At 41.1% G+C, this 20731-nt stretch overlaps 2 protein-coding genes and 1 long non-coding RNA gene across 5 annotated transcripts; 1 reads left to right on the plus strand and 2 right to left on the minus strand.

Moving 5' to 3' along the window:
• Nucleotides 1–397: 397 nt before the first annotated feature.
• On the minus strand, nt 398–2727 carry LOC310997154. Its single transcript, XR_014595928.1, has 3 exons — nt 2626–2727; nt 2302–2424; nt 398–705 (listed from the first exon to the last, which is right to left on the minus strand). It is a non-coding gene; the product is annotated as an uncharacterized lncRNA (long non-coding RNA).
• A 1581-nt stretch (nt 2728–4308) lies between these two features.
• On the plus strand, nt 4309–12714 carry LOC310995822 (protein NLRC3-like). 3 transcript variants are annotated; one of them, XM_083984972.1, is made up of 14 exons: nt 4309–4357; nt 6203–6382; nt 6468–6569; nt 6657–6776; nt 6874–6942; nt 7120–7186; nt 7314–7542; nt 7876–9661; nt 9757–9930; nt 10038–10211; nt 10821–10994; nt 11118–11291; nt 11594–11640; nt 11725–12714. In XM_083984972.1, the coding sequence occupies exons 2-14, from the start codon at nt 6252–6254 to the stop codon at nt 12270–12272; spliced, it is 3795 nt and encodes a 1264-aa protein (XP_083841098.1). In that variant the 5' UTR covers nt 4309–4357; nt 6203–6251; the 3' UTR covers nt 12273–12714. The 3 variants fall into 3 exon arrangements, with proteins under 3 accessions (XP_083841098.1, XP_083841097.1, XP_083841099.1); XM_083984971.1 differs by lacking the exon at nt 4309–4357 and adding an exon at nt 5288–5343; XM_083984973.1 differs by lacking the exon at nt 4309–4357 and adding an exon at nt 5304–5343 and having other exon boundaries at nt 6203–6396; nt 6479–6569.
• Nucleotides 12715–14131: 1417 nt separating this feature from the next.
• LOC310998315 (protein NLRC3-like) lies at nt 14132–19155 on the minus strand (the record flags this gene model as incomplete). The annotated part of the gene is made up of 8 exons (XM_083988297.1): nt 14132–14721; nt 14849–14895; nt 15008–15181; nt 15379–15552; nt 15639–17446; nt 18096–18257; nt 18349–18424; nt 19070–19155. The coding sequence occupies 8 exons, from the start codon at nt 19153–19155 to the stop codon at nt 14186–14188; spliced, it is 3063 nt and encodes a 1020-aa protein (XP_083844423.1). The 3' UTR covers nt 14132–14185.
• Between the last annotated feature and the right edge of the window lie 1576 nt (nt 19156–20731).

Genomic DNA, 20731 nt, shown 5'->3' on the forward strand with positions numbered 1-20731 from the left:
GCACTTTAGTATTCTTTAAGGGGGCCCAGAATTCCTAGCAACGGCCCTGCTTGTTGTCGCCCGTTTTTTTTGTATTTCTAGAACGTCATCAAGCGTATACACTGACTCTATCTGCACTACAGAGTTTAGCCTTTAGATCCTAAATCACTCCTTCAAGTGACAGGCTGAGCCATCAGCCAATGAGAGCAGCTGCCTGCACGAGGGAGAAGACATTTATCTCTATTTCCACTGATCTTTGCTTGTGACTGGAAAATATAGATACATTTGCATATGTTCTGCTCAACAGATAATCCATTATGAAACTGCAGGTTAAATGACTTGGCTTTAATAAATGATAAGCCATTCAAATTCATCATAGAGAGAAGGAAGGTATCAAAAGTGAGATATACAAATGTCATTCAGTTTCATTATTGGTCTTTTAATGAAGATACAACTGCTGCAGTGTGGTGGTCCTCCATCCCCTATAGCAAAGTGCTCCACTGCCATCTAGTGGCTTTAATGAGGCATTGCTGCAAGGTCACCACTTTACATTGAGAGGGAACAAATTTACATTGGTGTGAATGGGCAATATAAAACAGGATAGAAAAGTAACAGTAGAGGAGCTTCAGTTGCAGAGGTCCGTGCTGCAGCATGTGGCAAACGCTCCCGGTGTTTGGATGTAGCCCTGACACACAGCCATGTTCATGCACTGCCGGAACGAGGACTCTAGAACAACAGATATAGATGTTAGGTAACTGTTTTATACAAAGACTCACCTAAAGTCCTAAGAGAACATCTTGTGGTTCTGGTATTGGTTGTTCTTCCTTCTCATGTGGTCAATCAATCAATCTAATTTAATTAAAAGATTGGGTAACCCTCTAATTTACAGGCCGTTAATTATGTCATAATGTCAAGAAATAACCAAGAAATAACAATTAATTGCATAGTAATGTCAAGAATTAGCCTAGAAATAACGGTCAATTTCATAATGTTGAGAAATATAGCCAGGAAATAACTTAATTGTGTAGAAATAAATACTTGAAAAAGACCTGGTAGGAGCGCACACCAGAATTGAAGAGCAGCCGGACCAAAAACAGTGAAAGAAGAAAAAAGCAGTCGCTCAACTCATAGCCTCGATGTAGAAAAATATAATTTATTAAAAGGACCGACGTTTCGACCTCACACAGGTCTTCCTCAGGGTATGGTGACACAAAACACTGATGAGGGATAAATAGATACAGGTGTGTGGGACACGAGGGGGGCGGGTCCATCCACAACATAGGGAGTCAAGCCAAGGTAACAACAGTATAAATAGGATAATTAACCCCATCAATGTGTCACAATGGATGCAACGACAATAATACAAAAATGTATATTACATTAGAAATCTAATGGACACCCACATAACGTGATGCCATTGAAAAAACACAACACAAAAATGCAAAAATACAACCCGAACACATAATACAGAGAAAAAATTACAGAGATGTCTATGTAGGCTACGTGAAATACAAGACACAATCTATAGATAGAAAAAATAGCAGTAAGTTGAAATAGGTGTCTGCTATAAACGATATAAAAAATGTGGAGAAATATGAGAAAACAAACTCCAAAGGGTAAATAAAGTGTCTAGCAGAACCAAAACCTGGATTTTCATGCCAGGGTATCAAATGGGCTCTATGCACAGCTCCACTACTTCCTGAACTTATAAGGCAACTCCTTTATTTCCTGTCTTTCATTATTGGACAAACTGATTAATCCAGGTGTGTCTGAGTAGTCACAATGGTCAGATACACCTGGATTAATCAGGAAGTAGTGGAGCTGTGCATAGAGCCCATAGGACCAAAAAAAAAAAAAAAAAAAAAAACCCGACAACGGACATGTTTTGTCCTACAGTCAAAAGTTGCACAGTCAGGAAGAGGGAGGGTCAAAAAAACTTAATTAAACATATTTATATTTAGTAGAAATAAATACTTAGCAGTAATTCACCGCAGTTCTACGACTACAACTTGTTTATTAAGTCTATTTTACTAGACTGTTATTTCTGGGCTATACTTCTCAACATTACTGCACAATTGACCATTATTTCTAGACTATTTCCACGCAATTAAACATTATTTCCTGGCTATATTTCTCGAGGTTACTATGAAATTGACCATTATTTCTAGGCTATTTCTTGACATTACTACGCAATTAATTGTTACTTTTTGGTTATTTCTTGACATAATGGCATAATTCATTAAATTAAAGGGTTGCCAGATATATCTTTCTCTATTATTACCAATTGCTTGATAAATAATGAGTTAAAGTCTTCAGACTTACGGACAGGATATGACAAAATGACAGCGCCACAGGCATTAGCTCTCCCAGAACAGGTCTGCGTGGTGGTGGGTGTGCACAGGTCCCCACCCTTGGAGAAACAATAGTTGCACTTCAGTGCTTCACCTGGAAACAACACACACACATACACACACAAGTGTTTGCAAGTGTACCTTTGTCAGTTGGGAACCACTGGCCTAATGACTGCAAGGTCCAGAACATTACTTATAATGCAACTTAGACAAGAAGATCAACATCTAACTACATGTGATATTACCAATATGATCCAACTTTGTTTATACATGCAGGGAATAAAAAGATGCATACCTTGACATAAAGCCAGCAGGAGAAGGAAGGAACACACGGCAGCTCGCATTTTCTTGTCTGGAATTCAAAGAACACAAGAAGGAGCATAAGTTTCTGGTTGAGACAAGTTTAGACCAGCAGTTCACCAGAGAAGTGCTGCCTTTATACCATTACACAGTCATGTGATTGGTCAGGGCTGACACAATATAGCAAAAAAGTTCCGCAATGTCACAACAGGGGAATCTACAAGGGGTCTCTGTTTACTCAGTTGCTGACAGAGCTCCTTTCAGCCTCAGGGTAGCCTACTTAATCACTCCAGTGTGTCATTGTGGACACATACACACACATGCCTTCACCAACCTGATCCCTGTAAAATATGCCCCTAATTGAGGAAGTAGGGTTCCTTTTTGCAGTTCTACTTCCTTATTAGTGGAGTTCCCATGTTAAGCATTGACCAGCACCAGTTCCAAACCTCACTCACCATGACCAAATCCTTAAATGTGTCTAAAAACACAGACGGAGTGTAAAATATGAGACATTTTATACATTTGAAGACACAGGATTACGATCAGCATGCAGGACTGTGTGGCTACTGAGTCCTTCTCGCACAGTTGTGGCACAAAGAGTTGCCAAGCACCCCATGTATCAGAGTTGTAAGTGAGGGTATGCATGTCCAGTCCTATACACTAGGAAGACTTCTCATTGATTTAATATTCTGTAGAAGAAGGCAGATACCAAATATCAGAATACAAAGTCATCAACATCATGTTTCCCCAAGGGAGCACCCTCTATGGAGTTCATCCAGAAGGTTCCTTGACAGTGGTCTTTGTGCATTTTATAGTATACTTGTACCAAGTGATGTGATACATTTTTATTTGGTTGCCACACAAGAACAAGGGTCCAAAAAAGGCACAAATAGTACAAAATTCTGCCAACACTGCTTAAATTCCTGTCATACCCAAGTAACTTACAGAGTACTTGGAAGTTCTAAAGATCATTACACGGTCTCCATTGTTTCTTACCACTTCTTTCTTTCTGAATGTTTGTAAGAATTCATCATCCATACAGTTCTAAAAACAAGACTAAAGAGTCTTTCTGTCAAACTCACAATGTGGATCTTTTACCACCAGAGGGTGCCACTGCCACATCATAAAGAATATAGAGTCAAAGCTCTTCCACTAGAGCTCTGCTGACTTAGTTGTCACAGACAATGGTGGCATAGTCTGCTTCTTGAGTTCTGGTTTATTGTTTCCACAACTACAAGAAAGTGACATTAAGTTGCATTTTCTTATGCTGTTCAGGTTTGATTAATTTGCATCACTTTGCATAAACCAAATGCTCAGATTACTCAATCATTTTTTGTATCTTTGCCTGGTTAAAGTTATCTGGTCTCTAGAAACTCTTCTGAAACTGGCTGCAGATGTTTGGTTGTTTCAGAGCATTTGGTCTCCAAACAAAGTTAAACTACAACTCAACATGTCATTAAACTCTGAGTTCAGTGTAATAAATTTGCCAAACTCTGTCTTACATCCTCTTTTTGTCTGGTATTTCCTCCTTCACTTCCTATCACACGGCTTTGTTTTAGATCAGTCAACAACAACTTAACGTTAGCCAATCAGTGGCACTTGGAGCACCATGTGATCAAACAGCTGTGTGATCACAATAAACGTGATAACATTGCCCTCTCCCCTCATAAACAATAGAAGTTCCTCTTCGAACAACCACGGTGACGCAGTTTTTTTTCCTTCTTAAGGTAATGTTTGCTGTTTTTAATGTTTATTGTGCAATCAAAATGTTGCTGTAACTGACAAGTCTAAATGGACTTTAACATTTAAATACATAATTGCGCATACATCTAGTTTGTGGACAACTCAAGCTTTTTTTTTTTTTACAAATAACCTTTACTGAGACCGGCACTTATATTGGAATTGCCTGCAAATGTTACATTTTTTAGCCCCGATTAGTCAGCAACAGCTGATGTTTAAGGTCTCGCCAAGTTAGCCAATCAGCAGCACTTGGAGCAACATAAACAAAGAAAAGTTAAGTTTGTGTTTGACCAACCACTTTGATGCAGAATATTTTCTCTTCTGAAGGTAATGCGAGCAGTTTTTTTTTAAGTTTTATACTTGTTAACACAGTCTTTACCTGAGTGGCAGTAGAAACTCTAGTAGTAATGTGCAATCAAAATGTTGCTGTAACTGAAAAGTCTGGACTTTAAAATTTAAAGGTCCTCTTACAGTCGTGTGTGGAGTAGTTCACATCCAACAGTAATTTGCACTTGAACATAATCAATTTTGATTTACGTCAAATTAAGCTTTGATACAATTAAGAAGCCTTATGGAGACTGACCTATATTTTGGAATTGTCTGCAAATGTTACATGTTTGAGCTCCTCTCTAAACTGAAGCAACAATAAGTATTCATAAAGTCGATGTTTTATGATTTCATTAAGCTTTAGAGTAGAGTATAGTTCAAAACCCGAGATGTACTTAGTAAAAAAAGAAAAGAGTTTTACTTTTACTGAGAAAAAGAAACGAAATGTACACAGATTTGGATTCAGGGAAACAAAGAAAACGGAAGTGAAGTGAAGCTGGAAGGGTAGCAACAATCAAGCAGCCAATCAGCACTGAGTGTTGTATCACGTAATCACACAGCTGTTGAGCACATGCACTTCCTGCAACAAACACTAGTTAAGTTTCACTTTGATGCAGAGTGGCGCAGTTTGTTTTCTCCTCTGAAGGTAATGTTTTTGTTTCTGTTTTTTAACTCATACTCTGTAACATCGGTTGTTATCTAACTTGGATTCAGTAGAAAAGAAGTCGAAGTTGCTGAAGTGTTGTTTTGTGTTATTGTTAAGTTACTGTAACCGACTGAGTCTGGGCGTCTCTTTAATTTTTAAAGGCCGCCCTGTTGTGTCGATGTTTACAATAGTAGCGGAAGAAGAGGGATTGTTGGTAGTTGAATACGGTCACAACTTCTTGACAAGGGACAATGCACATTAATGAAAACATTTAAACAAATGTAAACGTGCCAGAATTAGCCAAAAGGCTATTTTACATCTGTTGTCCCTGGACTGATGTTAAAAGTCACCCTAAAAGAAAAGAAAATTATTTAACTAAGTTTGTTGCATATAATTTACAGGAATGTAAAACTAAACTACCATGGTTCCCACAGCTGTAGATTTATGAGGCAATTTAGACATGCTGTTATATGTCTTATAGACAATGTATTAATTTTATAGTAGTTCTCTGGGGGTGAAAAAAATATTCAGATCCAAGTAGCAATTACTGGAATTAAGAAATACTATCCTTTGTTTTGTGCCTTATTGTGTTGAGTATGTTCTCGTTGTGCATGCATGGGCTCCAATTCCAGGAATATTTACAGACGATGATCCAGATATTATTACTTTAAAAAACTTTTGACTTCAGATTCCTATTTTTATCTTCAGAATCAGTCCATGAATCCTGTGCCAGTTGAGCTGCTCATACTTTTAGCACCATCTAGTGGACTGGTCGAAGTACAGCAGCTGATGGCACTGATAGAAAGCAGGTCATATTTACATTTCTTTTGATGCCCTGATTAGTTGTCTCTCTGTCTAGATGTCTAGGTGGAAAGTGTGCGAGGGGATGTGGACGTGAATTCATCACCATGACTCAGTGGGATGACATAGAGTGTTCAAGCAAAGAGCCAGGACCTGAACTTGCATCCAGCCCTGTGTCCCTGAAGAGCAATGCATCCATGGATCCTCCTCCTGTAAAATTCAGACATGTTGGTGGAAGGTAACAGTTAGAAAGTTTTGTTAGTTGTTTTGTTCAGTAGAAGCTAACCTAATTAACTAAAATCTCTATTTGTATTGGGTTCAAGTAAAGAGCCAGGACCTGTTGCACCCAGCTGTGTGTCCCTGAAGAGCGATGCATCCATGGATCCTCCTCCTGTAAAATTCAGACATGATGGTGGTAAGAGAAGGTAAGAGAAAGTTTCATACTAAAAGTTAGTTGTGTTTAGTTCAAGCTAACTGAGTTAACACATAGCTCGGTTTGTGTTGTGTTCAAGCCCAAAGCAGCTGCACACAACAGACACTGGTGAACATGGATCTGGGCCCAGCTGTTTGTCCCTGAAGAGTAACCAATCAAAGGATATTCCTTATTACTTCAGAAAGTCTGTTTATGGGAGGTAAGGATTTCAATCTAATAGAAACATATTTCACATGAAAAGTTATTTGTTGTTTATTGATTGGACTAACCCTAAGACCAACATCTTTTGAACACAGCTGTCCGTCTCCCAGGAGCAACCTGTCAGAGGATATTACCACTGAACAACAGCCATCTGCTGATCAAATGTAAGCTGTCACTTACTCAAGACTTGGGCAATTCTAAAAAGAGACCAAGTTTGTATGGCATCTTCTACCAAACCTAGAATCACACTAGATTTACCTGTACAATTCTGCACACCCTGCATCTGGCATCCAGGATAGTTTACTGTTGACCCTAATGGACTTTTCGTAATTTCTCCACAGAATCGACCAGAAGAGCTCAAAGGCTTCCAGTGGTCAGTCTGCTCAGCAGCTGGACTCCATATTTGAGGTCTGCACGTGCTACTTTTACATATGTTCACTTCCATGTTGCACTTTTACACCATTTAATTTTTATTCTGTCCCAGATATAGATAGATATAATGAGTGAGGTTGAAGGTGTAATTCTTCTCTTCCAGGTGCTGGAGGAAAACATGTTCAGTTTTTTTAAGGACGAGCTGAAGAAGATCAAGAGAGGTCTGAGTCCAGAATGCCCAGAGGACTTTCAGAGTGAGAGGGAGGATGAAGATGTACTGGACAGTGAGGAGGAAGAGCACAGGAGGAGCAGCAGAGAGGCACTTCTGAAGATCACAGTCAACTTCCTGAGGAGGATGAACCATGTCCACCTGTCCGACTGTCTGCAGAGCAGTAAGACGTTTTTCTCTAAAGATTCTATAGGATGGACAAGAAAGACATTTTTTAACATCAACACATGGGGATAATATGGTCAAATAGTTATTATATTCTTTGGAGGAATTCACATTTCTTCATGATTAAATCATTTTCTGCATGAGTCAGTTGTAGATTGGATTTCTTTACTCTCTTGCCTGAAAAACTACCTGGGGTTCCATTGTCCATTTGAGGAATGTTCCTCAAAGGTTCCTGGTTCCTGGGAAATGTTCCTGAGATGAAAACTCCTTTACCAACAGATTTTTTTTTCATGAATAAGTTATAGATTTGATTTCTTGTGTGTTCATTCAGGAGCTCCTGCAGCATGTCAACACAATCTCAAATCTAACTTAAAGAAGAAGTTCCAGTGTGTGTTTGAGGGAATCGCAAAAGAGGGAAAACCAAACCTACTGAATGAGATCTACACAGAGCTCTACATCACAGAGGGAGGGGCTAGAGAGGTCTATGATGAACATGAGGTCAGATTGATTGAAACAGCATCCAGGAAATCAGATAAACCAGAAGCAACCATCAGACGACAAGACCTCTTTAAAGCCCTCCCAGGAAGAGTTACTAAGCCAATCAGAACAATGATGACCAAGGGAGTGGCTGGCATTGGGAAAACAGTCTTAACACAGAAGTTCACTCTGGACTGGGCTGAAGACAAAGACAACCAGGACATTCACTTCACATTTCCCTTCACCTTCAGAGAGCTGAATGTGCTGAAAGAGAAAAAGTTCAGCTTGGTGGAACTTGTTCATCTCTTCTTTACCGACATCAAAGAAGCAGGAATCTGTAAGTTCGAACAGTTCCAGGTGGTCTTCATCTTTGACGGTCTGGACGAGTGTCGACTTCCTCTGGACTTCCACAACACTGAGATCCTGACTGATGTGACAGAGTCCACCTCAGTGGACATACTACTGACCAACCTCATCAGGGGGAACCTGCTTCCCTCTGCTCGCCTCTGGATAACCACAAGACCTGCAGCAGCCTATCAGATCCCTCCTCAGTGTGTTGACATGGTGACAGAGGTCAGAGGGTTCACTGACCCACAGAAGGAGGAGTACTTCAGGAAGAGGTTCAGAGAGGAGCAGCAGGCCAGAGAGATCATCTCCCACATCAAGACCTCAAGAAGCCTCCACATCATGTGCCACATCCCAGTCTTCTGCTGGATCACTGCTACAGTTCTGGAGGAGGTGTTGAAGACCAAAGAGGGAGGAGAGCTGCCCAAGACCCTGACTGAGACGTACATCCACTTCCTGGTGGTTCAGTCCAAAGTCAAGAAGGTCAAGTATGATGGAGGAGCTGAGACAGATCCACACTGGAGTCCAGACAACTTGAGGATGATCAAGTCTCTTGGAAAACTGGCTTTTGAGCAGCTACAGAAAGGAAACCTGATCTTCTATGAATCCGACCTGACAGAGTGTGGCATCAATATCAGAGCAGCCTCAGTGTACTCAGGAGTGTTCACACAGATCTTTAAAGAGGAGAGCGGCCTGTACCAGGACAAGGTGTTCTGCTTCGTCCATCTGAGTGTTCAGGAGTTTCTGGCTGCTCTTCATGTCCATCTGACCTTCATCAACTCTGGACTCAACCTGATGTCAGACAAACCTCCGAAGTCAAAAAGAGAAAAATCCAAGACCTACTTCTACCAGAGTGCTGTGGACAAGGCCTTACAGAGTCCAAATGGACACCTGGACTTGTTCCTCCGCTTCCTTCTGGGCCTATCAGTGCAGACCAATCAGACTCTCCTACGAGGTCTACTGACACAGACAGGAAATGACTCGCAGACCAATCAAGAAACAGTCCAGTACATCAAGAAGAAGATCGATGAGGATCCCTCCGAGGAGAGAAGCATCAACCTGTTCCACTGTCTGAATGAACTGAATGATCGTTCTCTAGTGGAGCAGATCCAACAGTCCCTGAGATCAGGAAGGTTCTCCACAGATAAACTGTCTCCTGCTCAATGGTCAGCTCTGGTCTTCATCTTACTGTCATCAGAAGAAGATCTGGATGAGTTTGACTTGAAGAAATACTCTGGTTCAGAGGAGGCTCTTCTGAAACTGCTGCCAGTGGTCAAAGCCTCCAAGAAAGCTCTGTAAGTGGTGTCCTGGTATTTCTAATATTTTGTCTACCTCATTTATATCAATGAAGATAAATTACAAAAACTTGACACCTTTATTTCCATTTCAGACTGAATGGCTGTAACCTCTCAGAGAAAAGCTTTGAAGCTCTAGCCTCGGTCCTCAGCTCCCAGTCCTCTAGTCTGAGAACACTGGACCTGAGCAACAACAACCTGCAGGACTCTGGAGTGAAGCAGTTGCTTTCTGGGCTGGAGAGTCCGCACTGTACACTGGAAAATCTCAGGTGGGTTCCAGTTATGGTTCATTTTCAAATGACAACAATGTAATAAAATTAAAAAAACTTAAAATGATGACTATCAAATGCCTTCTTGTTCCAAATTTCCATTTCAGACTGAGTGACTGCAACCTCACAGAGAGTAGCTGTGAAGCCCTGTCGTCAGTTCTCAGCTCCCAGTGCTCTCATCTGAGAGAACTGGACCTGAGTAACAACGACCTACAGGACTCTGGAGTGAAGCACCTGTCTGCTGAAGTAAAGAGTCAACAATGTACACTGGAATCCCTGAGGTTAGATCAAAGCATAATTTGTTTTAAATGTCTGGACATACAGTCCAACAGCCTCTTGTTATTGTGTGTTAGTCCCGATTCAACTGCAGTCAATGTAAGAGTGGCATTTTTAAACATTAGATTTTCTCTTATAAAGCAAAACACTTATCGTTAAAACAAATCACTAACATTTCCGTGATGTCAAGGTGCAATATATGTATTGTTAGATTTTTGTCTTGATAACAGGATTTTTTACACTTTGACAATTTTGAAATCTGCCTTGACAGCTGCCTGTCACCCAGGGTACTGGCTTAGTCCATTGGTGAAGCCACACACCAGGTCTCACTTCCAGTCAATTAGCTCAATGAGTTTTGAGTCAATACAACAATGTGCATGTTTGAAAAGGAGTAGGAAGAAGCATTAGTTTATTAAGTCCTACCGCTTCTCCACTTAGTAACTTAATACCTGTTTAGCCTACTTCCTGTGTGTCCTGCTTCTTTCTTTTTTTGTTGTTGTCTTACTATTTTGTCTCTTTTTACTTAGAATTACCTAAATGTGTCCAAAATTGCCTGGCCCCAACCACTGCTCCTTTAATGTTGTTTGTCTTCTCGTTCCTAATTTCCATTCCAGACTGAGGGGCTGCAACCTCTCAGGTAGATGCTGTGAAGATCTGTCCTCAGTTCTCAGATCTCAGACCTCTAGTCTGAGAAAGTTGGACCTGAGTAACAACGACCTGCAGGACGCAGGAGTGAAGCAGCTGTTTCCTGGACTAGAAAGTCCACACTGTTCACTGGAGACTCTCAGGTCAGGATTCATTAAACTATTGAACTTTTTAATGTGTAAAGAAAAGACCAGAATAACCATTAAATACACAAGCAAATCCAAGTCTTGACAGAGGTTCCTGTGTGTTATATTGTCTTTCTTCAGTCTGTCAGACTGTCTGATCACAGAAGAAGGCATTGCCTGTCTGGCCTCAGCTCTGAGCTCCAGCCCCCCACGTCTGAGAGAGCTGGACCTGAGCTACAATCATCCAGGAGACTCAAGAGTGAAGCTGCTGTCTGCTGGACTTGAGAATCCAGACTGGAGCCTTGACAGTCTCAGGTATGGGGAGACCTCTTAGGAAATGTGTGTCATACTTGGTCGTCTGTCCATGCCAAGTGAGTCTGAGTCCGGCAGAAAAGGCATCATTGTGATTTGGAGCCATTATAGCAGGGACAAGAACTAAAGGCTCATGCGCTCATTGTGATCACATGATAGGCAAGTAGGCATAGGAGTAGGAGGATGGCCAACTACCAATTATATTACTACCGATAGTAAGTTGGGGATGAAACAAAGGGTATGCAAAGGATAAATCTTTACTGTTGGAGTCTTCAGTGTTGGATGTGCTTGTCTCCTCTTTTCAGCTTGGAACCTGATGGAGTTCGTGGGCTGAGAACAAACCTGAGAAAGTGTAAGTGTTTTATCATTATGGAACTGTCAATGACTAATTGGACTATATATCTATAACTGCCGCTGTCTTGTTTTATTCCATCAGATACCTGTGAGCTCACACTTGACACAGACACAGTGAACAAAAAGCTCAAACTGTCTCAGAACAACAGGAAAGTGACACGGGAAAGAGGGGATCAGCCATATCCTGATCATCCAGACAGATTCGGACACTGGCCACAGCTGCTGTGTAGAGATGGTCTGACTGGTCGTTGTTACTGGGAGGTTGGATGCAGTGGAGGGGTTTATGTGTCAGTGAGTTACAGAGACATCAGCAGGAAAGGAAACAAAAAAGACAGCGAGTTTGGCGGCAATGATAAGTCCTGGAGACTGCACTGTTCTGACGCTGGTGGTTACTCTGTCTGTCACCAAGACATAAGAACAGAAGTCCCAAAAACAGAGGTATTTTCAACCCCCTCCTCCGCTGCCTCTAACAGAGTAGCGGTGTATTTGGATGTCCCTGCTGGCTCTCTGTCCTTCTACACAGTCTCTGCTGACTCACTGACCCACCTCCACACCTTCAACACCACGTTCACCGAACCACTGTATCCTGGGTTCGCAGTGTGGCGGGATTCCTCAGTGTCTCTGTGGTGAATGTGTCAGAAAAACTGTGGAAGCTTTGTTTATTACAACATGAAAATGTTTACTTGCACACTTGCTGTTATACAATCATGGGTTATATTGTGATTTGGCACATAAGGGAGCCTTCAGATTAATGGGTGCTAATATCAGTACAACAATGTATTGCAAACTAATAGCCTGGCTGTACATCACTGAAGCGCATTTCTCTCTATTTTACTGTAATCACACACAGAGTTGAGCTTTATAATAACCTCTTGATTAATATAACAGTGTATAAGATGTATAAGTGTACCGTGTATAAGCTGTGATGTTATCTTTAACAAGATTTATTTTTCATACAAATACATTTCACGTATTTGCTTAGAAGCTTAAAGGATCCAGAAAAAAAGCATATATATTTATATATTTATATTTATATTTTTGTATCGTATTCAAATATACATATAAATAAAGGAATTTGAAAAACAAAACATTTTTGTTAGTCTTTTTCCAGTTTAAGACCCAGAGAAAACTTAAGACTTGAAGAAACAATGATTCTGGTTTGACCCCGAATGACTAAATTAATCCAGAGAGTAGTTTTGAAAGACTTGAAAGCGCTAAGAAATTAAATCACCAGACTATGTCCATGTCGCTCGAGCTGGTAGATGATTCCCTTGAAGTCTTGCCATCGGTGGCACAATCCCGAGTAAACCATATGATTTTAATTGACATTAAAAGAAATTAAACATTGTCTTTGGGCAGATGATTCAAGAAGTTCCTCCTCGGAAAACTGAGAACATCCTGTTTTACTCCAAGACCAGAAGAATTACTTGTATGTGAAAAAAAGCAAATATCATTATCATTATTATTATACATTACATTAAATGCAATCTTAACATTAGTGAAACTGTCTCATGTGCACTCCCCTTAAACCAATAAAAGGACAAATGGAGTGACTTGCCAATCAGGATTGACTGTCACTGTTGGGACTCCTAGAAAACCTACGTACCTTCAGTCCTATTTCATGGTAAGTAAAACATGTAAGTAATGTTTTTGTCAACATGGCTAAGCTATATTAGTGAAACTTTTTGGACTCAATTTAAATTTGAGCTAAATCTTTTGTGTTTTCCAGCTTTCTGAATTCAAGTACTAAATATATGGATTTTCATGCATGTCATACAAAATAGTAGACAGAGACAGGGAGCATATGTCCAGTCTGTTATTTGTGTTTAAATATTTGACTTCAGTTATAAATTTTGACTTTTTATGTTGTGTACCCTATGTTTTTTTTTCTTGGTTCTTACTCATGTATCAATATGTTAAAGTGCTCTCTGTTTAGATTAGGATTAAATTAAGAATTTACAACACAAACGTACTTCCCTAAAGGTCCTGAGTTTGATTAAAAAACAAAACAAAAAAAGCTGTGTGTCAATGGAATGGGTAGTAAAGTCTCAGCAATTAAGGAAAAAAGACAAAATAAATTTAAGCAATGGATGGAATGTCACAACAGAAGTCCACCAAAAAGTCAAAATTTTAGTTTGATCTTTGTTCAGTAAAGACAAACACTGATTAATAACAGAGATTTTTTTATTGCGGAAATTGCAAGAAAATGATGATCACAATCTTAAAAAGCTGATTCTTATTTTGTGTCAATCATAGTTTGGGTCTTTAAAGAATTGAAGGAGAAAGTTGTTTACAAAATGAACACAAGAAGTCCAAGAGAGAGACATGTACTGTAAGGCTACTGGTCGTTGAACTGGCACTTACCCCACCCACCCACCCACCCACCAACAAATCTGATTGCTCCCCCATCTGCAAAATCACACTATAACCCCTGTAGCAAATCTAAGACAGCAATTAAACAACATTTTATCCTGTATTATGGCACCAATATTTGGTAGAGAAAGAGGGCACAATGTCTCTCTAACAGGAGGTGACTCTCCCAGTTAAACTGAACACAGAGTTACTGAGGAACCACTGCAGACTCCAAGCCCTGGATACAGAGGCTGAGTGAATGTGGTTTTGTAGGTGTGGATGTGGATCAGTGAGTCAGAGGAGACTTTGTAGAAAGACAGAGTACCAGCAGGACAGTCCACATACACTGCTACTCTGTTAGAGACAGTGGAGGACTGGGCTGGAAATACGGGTGCTTTGTTCTTATTGTGACAAAAAAAGTAACCCTCATCACAGCAGGTCAGACACCAGGACTTATCATTCAATCCAAACCAACAGTCTTTACACTCTCCTCTACTTCTGCTTTCTCTGTAACTCACTGATATATAAACCCTTCCTCTCCACTTGACTTCCCAGTAGCAGCGGCCAGTCAGAACATCATTACAGAACATCTGAGAACACTGTTCAAATCTGTCCGGATGATCAGGATATGACTGGACCTCATCCACAAATGTCACCGTCTTCTTGTTGTCAGACAGCTTGAGCTTTGTGTTCATTGTGTTTCTGTCGGGTGTGAGTTCACGGAAATCTGATGGAAGACACAATATAGCTTCAGTTATTGGTCTATCAACAGTTTGATGACTCGTGATATCAATGATGTCAATGAAACAGTTTGAAGCTGGTTGAATCATGAATTAAATTTCTAGCACACTTACACTTCCTCAGACCTGGTCTCAACCATTGGACTCCACCAGGCTCCAAACTGAAAAGAGGAAGGTGTCAGACCACAACATTCTGTCAGCACAGTTTGACTGACTGACAGTCAAAATTCTGCCTCTCAAATATTTTCTGTACTAGCAGAAGGACTCTCCTACCTGAGAGTTTTCAGGCTACGCTCTGGATCTTCTTGTCCAGCAGACAGCAGCTTAACTCCTGAGTCTCCTGGATGGTTGTAGCTCAGGTCCAGCTCTTTCAGATGGGAGGGGTTGGAGCTCAGAGATGATGCAAGAGAGACACAGCCTTCCTCTGTAACCAGACATCCTGACAGACTGAACACATGCAAAGACAAGCAACTGTGAAAAACAGTAGCATACCATTGTCTGAGGAATGGGTCCTCACTGTTTGTGGAACCAATATTGTACACTCAACTGTATACTTTTGTTTGTTCAGGCACACTGTGGAGTCAACAATATTCACAATCTATACACAATCCTAGATGTAAATGGTCAAAAAGTTGAATCATGACCTGAGACTTTCCAGTGAACAGTGTGGACTCCTGAGTCCAGAAGACAGCAACTTCACTCCTGAATCCCACAGGTTGTTGTTACTCAGGTCAAGCATCCTCAGACTAGAGGACTTGGAGCTGAGGATCGGGGACAGAGCTTCACAGCTTTTCTCTGAGAGGTTACAGCCATTCAATCTGAAATGAAAATGGAATTTGTAATTTATCTTCACTGATAAAAATGGGGTGGACAAAATATTCGAAATACCAAGGGCACGCCTTACAGAGCTTTCTTGGAGGCTTTGACCACTGGCAGCAGTTTCAGAAGAGCCTCCTCTGAAGCAGAGTATTTCTTCAGGTCAAACTCATCCAGATCCTCTTCTGATGACAGTAAGATGAAGACCAGAGCTGACCACTGAGAAGGAGAAAGTTTATCTGTGGAGAACCTTCCTGATCTCAGGGACTGCTGGATCTTCTCCACAAGGGAAGGAGCATTCAGTTCATTCAGACAGTGGAACAGGTTGATGCTTTTCTCTACGGAGGTATTCTCATTGATCTTCTTCTCGATGTACTGGACTGTTTCTTGATTGGTCTGCGAGTCATTTCCTGTCTGTGTCAGTAGACCTTGTAGGAGGGTCTGATTGGTCTGCACTGAAAGGCCCAGAAGGAAGCGGAGGAACAGGTCCAGGTGTCCATTTGGACTCTGTAAGGCCTTGTCCACAGCACTCTGGTAGAAGTAGTTATTGATTTGTCCTCGTTTTGACTTCGGAGAAGTTGGCTGTTCGTCTGACATCAGGTTGAGTCCAGAGTTGATGAAGGTCAGATGAACATGAAGAGCAGCCAGAAACTCCTGAACACTCAGATGGACGAAGCAGAACACCTTGTCCTGGTACAGGCCTCTCTCCTCTCTAAAGATCTGTGTGAACACTCCTGAGTACACTGAGGCTGCTTTGATATTGATGCCACACTCTGTCAGGTCTGATTCATAGAAGATCAGGTTTCCTTTCTGCAGCTGCTCAAAAGCCAGTTTTCCCAGAGACTCAATCATCTTGCTGCTGTCTGGAGTCCAGTGTGGATCTGTCTCAGCTCCTCCGTCATACTTGACCTTCTTGTCTTTGGCCTGGACCACCAGGAAGTGGATGTACATCTCAGTCAGGGTCTTGGGCAGCTCTCCTCCCTCACTGGTCTTCAACACCTCCTCCAGAACTGTAGCAGTGATCCAGCAGAAGACTGGGATGTGGCACATGATGTGGAGGCTTCGTGATGTCTTGATGTGGGAGATGATCTTCCTGGTCTGCTTCTCATCCTTGAACCTTTTCCTGAAGTACTCCTCCTTCTGTGGGTCAGTGAACCCTCTGACCTCTGTCACCATGTCAACACATTCAGGAGGGATCTGATTGGCTGCTGCAGGTCTTGTGGTTATCCAGAGGCGAGCAGAGGGAAGCAGGTTCCCCCTGATGAGGTTGGTCAGCAGCACGTTGACTGAGGTGGACTCTGTCACATCAGTCAGGATCTCAGTGTTGTGGAAGTCCAGAGGAAGTCGACACTCATCCAGACCGTCAAAGATGAAGACCACCTGGAACTGTTCGAACTTACAGATTCCTGCTTCTTTGACGTCGGTAAAGAAGAGATGAACAAGTTCCACCAAGCTCAACTTTTTCTCTTTCAGCACATTCAGCTCTTTGAAGGTGAAGGGAAATGTCAAGTGAACGCCCTGGTTGGTTTTGTCTTCAGCCCAGTCCAGAGTGAACTTCTGAGTTAGGACTGTTTTCCCAATGCCAGCCACTCCTTTTGTCATCATTGTTCTGATTGGCTTGGTAACTCTTCCTGGTGTAACTTTAAAGATGTCTTGTCGCTTGATGGTTGTTTCTGGATTGGTTGGTCTCCTGGATGCTGTTTCAATCTGTCTGACCTCATGTTCAAGATTGACCTCTCCAGTCCCTCCCTCTGTGATATGGAGCTCTGTGTAGATCTCGTTCAAAAAGGTTGGTTTTCCTGCTTTAGTAATCCCCTCAAACACACACTGGAACTTCTTCCTCAATGTGGATTTGAGATTACCCTGGAACATGGTAGCTTCTGTGGAAACAGCAAACTATTAAAAGATTGTTTACATCTAAGTCAATTGGAGTGAACCTGAGGTCAATTGAAGAGTGAGCTGAGCAAGAAGACCAGGCTCCTTCCCAACCTTCACTTATGGTTGTGAGCTTTTGGGTGCTAAAGAATGTGACAGTAGATACAAGCATGAAGTATAGCCTCTGCTTCCTCACAATTCAGCTGGCAGAAGGCCTCAGGGTGGACAAGGAATATTTAGCAGAGATTACAAGTAAGACAATGTCATATTTGTTTGACCTGCTGTCCTTCCAACTTGTTCTTAGAGAGTGGAAAAAAAGAATGGATAGACAGAAGACAAGAATTGCATTGGCTTTGACTTCCTGATTGTTCCTTGCTGCTTGTGACTGTGGTATAGTCTCTGGATTCTGTTTCTAGTCACTAAATAATTTCTTTGACAACTGTTGAAGGTTTGATATTTCGGGATCTGCTAGACTTGAGTTAAAATAGTGCCACAAGAATAATAATAAAGGCCAATATTGCTTGTTGAGGGCAATTCTGAAATTTGAGCCCCATTTAAGCCCCATTTATTTATTTTGTTAAATCTTTAGAGGAATCTCCTTACTGCTCTGCAGACAGTCGGCCAGCTCCTCCTGCTTCATCCTCCTCAGGAAGTTCAACGTGATCTGCACCAATGCCTCTTTGCACCTTCTCCTCCGCTCTTCATCCTCATTGTCCAACACCTCCTCATACTGCTTCTGCTTCTCCAAGTCTTCTGTGTTATCTGGACAGAGAATTCTCTTGATGTCCTTCAGCTCATTCTTCACAAAAGTGACAATGTTCTCCTCCAGAAGCTGAAACAAAAACAAAACATGATATCTTCAAACTAAAACATCTGATCCTTGTTGAATGTGGCAGTAGTTGCTATGTATCTACACTACAGACCATAAATATGGAGTCCAGGTGTGTTTGATGCTGCTGCACAGACTGACCACTGACCACTGAGCTCTCCTGGCCCACTCTGTGGAGGAATCATTAACAATGAGCTCACAGATACAAACTAAAGTTCCATGGAGTCATGTTTGGGTGTGAACAGTGACTCGGATGATTCATAGTAAAGGTTTACTAGTCCTGTTGATCCAGCTAGTTGTTGTTTTTAGCTCAATGTGTGGTTTGAACATGGGAGAGGTTATGTCCTAATGTTTACCTCCATTATCTAGAATGGACAAGAAACACTTTAGACATGGCCAAAGAACAACTTGCACAGACTTTTTCTAGCTTACATTTGATCAGCTGATGGACGTTGTTCTGTAAATAAAATGGGAGCAGCCTTTGAGTTGTTGCTTTTGAGCGACAAACAGCTGGCTTCAGGAGGGTCAGGTCTCTGCTGCTTGATACTGAAACAAAAACACAGTAATGTGCACATTAGAAGAAGACAGATGCAAAATAATTTAGAATAAATGTCTTTCTGTCAATTTTAAATTCTGACCTCCCATCAACAGATTGTCTGAAATTCTTAGGATAACCCATTTGTTGGTTGCTTTTCAGGGACACACAGCTGGACCCAGATCCATTTGGGCTTGAACACAATACAAACAGAGCTTTGAGTGTGATTAAAGATGGAGCACTTATCTGAGTCACGCTCAATTAGAGATCCTCATCTCACCTCTGAGATCTGGTCTCACACTCTTGTTCCCCATGGGTGGTTTTAGAGGAAGGGTGTCCCTCCACTCTGGGTTCACAATGATCCATGCTGCTGAGTTCACGTGCACATCAGCTTACCTTCACATGGAAGACAAATCATTCATCTACACATCACCTGAAATCATCATTTGTCCTGTAAATGTAGTCACAGTAGTTCCTTAGCAGTGGAAAAGAGGAAGCAGCCATCAGCTGCTGTAGTTCCACATGTAGGCCACAAGATGGCATCATGAAGCTTTGCTGAAGTGAAGAGTAACAGCATTCATGGACAAACATTTATACCCACTGACCCAAAGGACTAACATCGATGGAGTTTATCTGATCTCAAACCTCCCCCTAACCCTCATGTAGAAACTGACTTAAAGAAACAAGCTACAGTTGATTATTTCACACAACAAATGGAATTAAATGTATTTCACTTCAGTGCTCCAACTTCAGACTTCAGACTTCAGACTTTCTTTATTTGTCATTGCACATAAAAACACGAAAGTGATTTAACGGCAACGAAATGTGGTTGCTACGGGCCTCCGGACAACACAGAAATTAAAATTAAAACACAGAATAATCATCATGTTGTTTATAATTGAACAAACTAAACTGAATAGAAAATGAAATAAACTAAATCAAAACAAACAAATAAGATAAAATCATGTAGCTATATTATAGTTATACTCACCTTCAGCTTGAAATCACATGAGCTCCCAAGTCGATGTCAGTCATATGACATGGTGAACCCACTCCTGATGCTTACCGTTATCTGTATGACAAGAGTCTTGTTACCTGCAAGTGGCAGATTTTCAAGCAGATTTCTTTTTGTTTCTAGTGAAAAAATCTGACTGCAGTTAGAGTTGACAACACAAAAAAGGTGTCGTTCAAGAAGAAAAGACTGATTAATGTTGCCCCTACTGCCTTAGAATAGAGGAATGAACACAACCGTGTCACACAAGGACTATAGGAACTGAAACTGCATTTTAAGCAGGAATTTGGTTGGTATGAAAAATAGTTTTTGTGTGTCTGTCTGTCTCCAAAGTCACATGGGAAAATCATTTGACTCAATGACGTACATTGACCAATGTCTGTGGAACAAGACTATATGTTTGTCTGCTTGCTTTACTGTTTTTTTCTTTATTTATTTAGAACATTTATTTTAAGTACAAGATTGCAACCAGTTCCTTTTGTATTAGGAAGGTGTTGAGTGCTGCAAGTGGTGGGGAGGTGCTATAATGGTGGTAAATGCACATTCATGTACCCATCACTTAATATGCCTTTGTGCAAACCTGATTAAACTTGATTCTGACTCTGTGCCAAGAACAGAAAAGGGTGACACAAGGGAAGCTATGGGAGGGGGTGGGAATCTGGCTTTGTGTATCTGGGGAGAGAGGGAGAGAGTGAGAAAGGGAGGGAGAGAAAATAGAGGGTGGGAGCACAGTGTAAAATCTGTTTCACATGTGCAACATTGTGCTAAGTTAACATCCAATACAGTCATGGTGAGTATGTTTTCCTATTGAAGATAATATAATATAATATTAGCATTACTATATTCTTCCAGAGATGTAACATTATCTGTAGTTGTGCAATGCTTTTTGACTGTAATGTTTTAGGTTTTGTTAAATAATTCATCAGTGTA

Source organism: Trachurus trachurus, assembly GCF_905171665.1.
Source record: "Trachurus trachurus genome assembly, chromosome: 2".
NCBI lineage: Eukaryota > Metazoa > Chordata > Actinopteri > Carangiformes > Carangidae > Trachurus > Trachurus trachurus.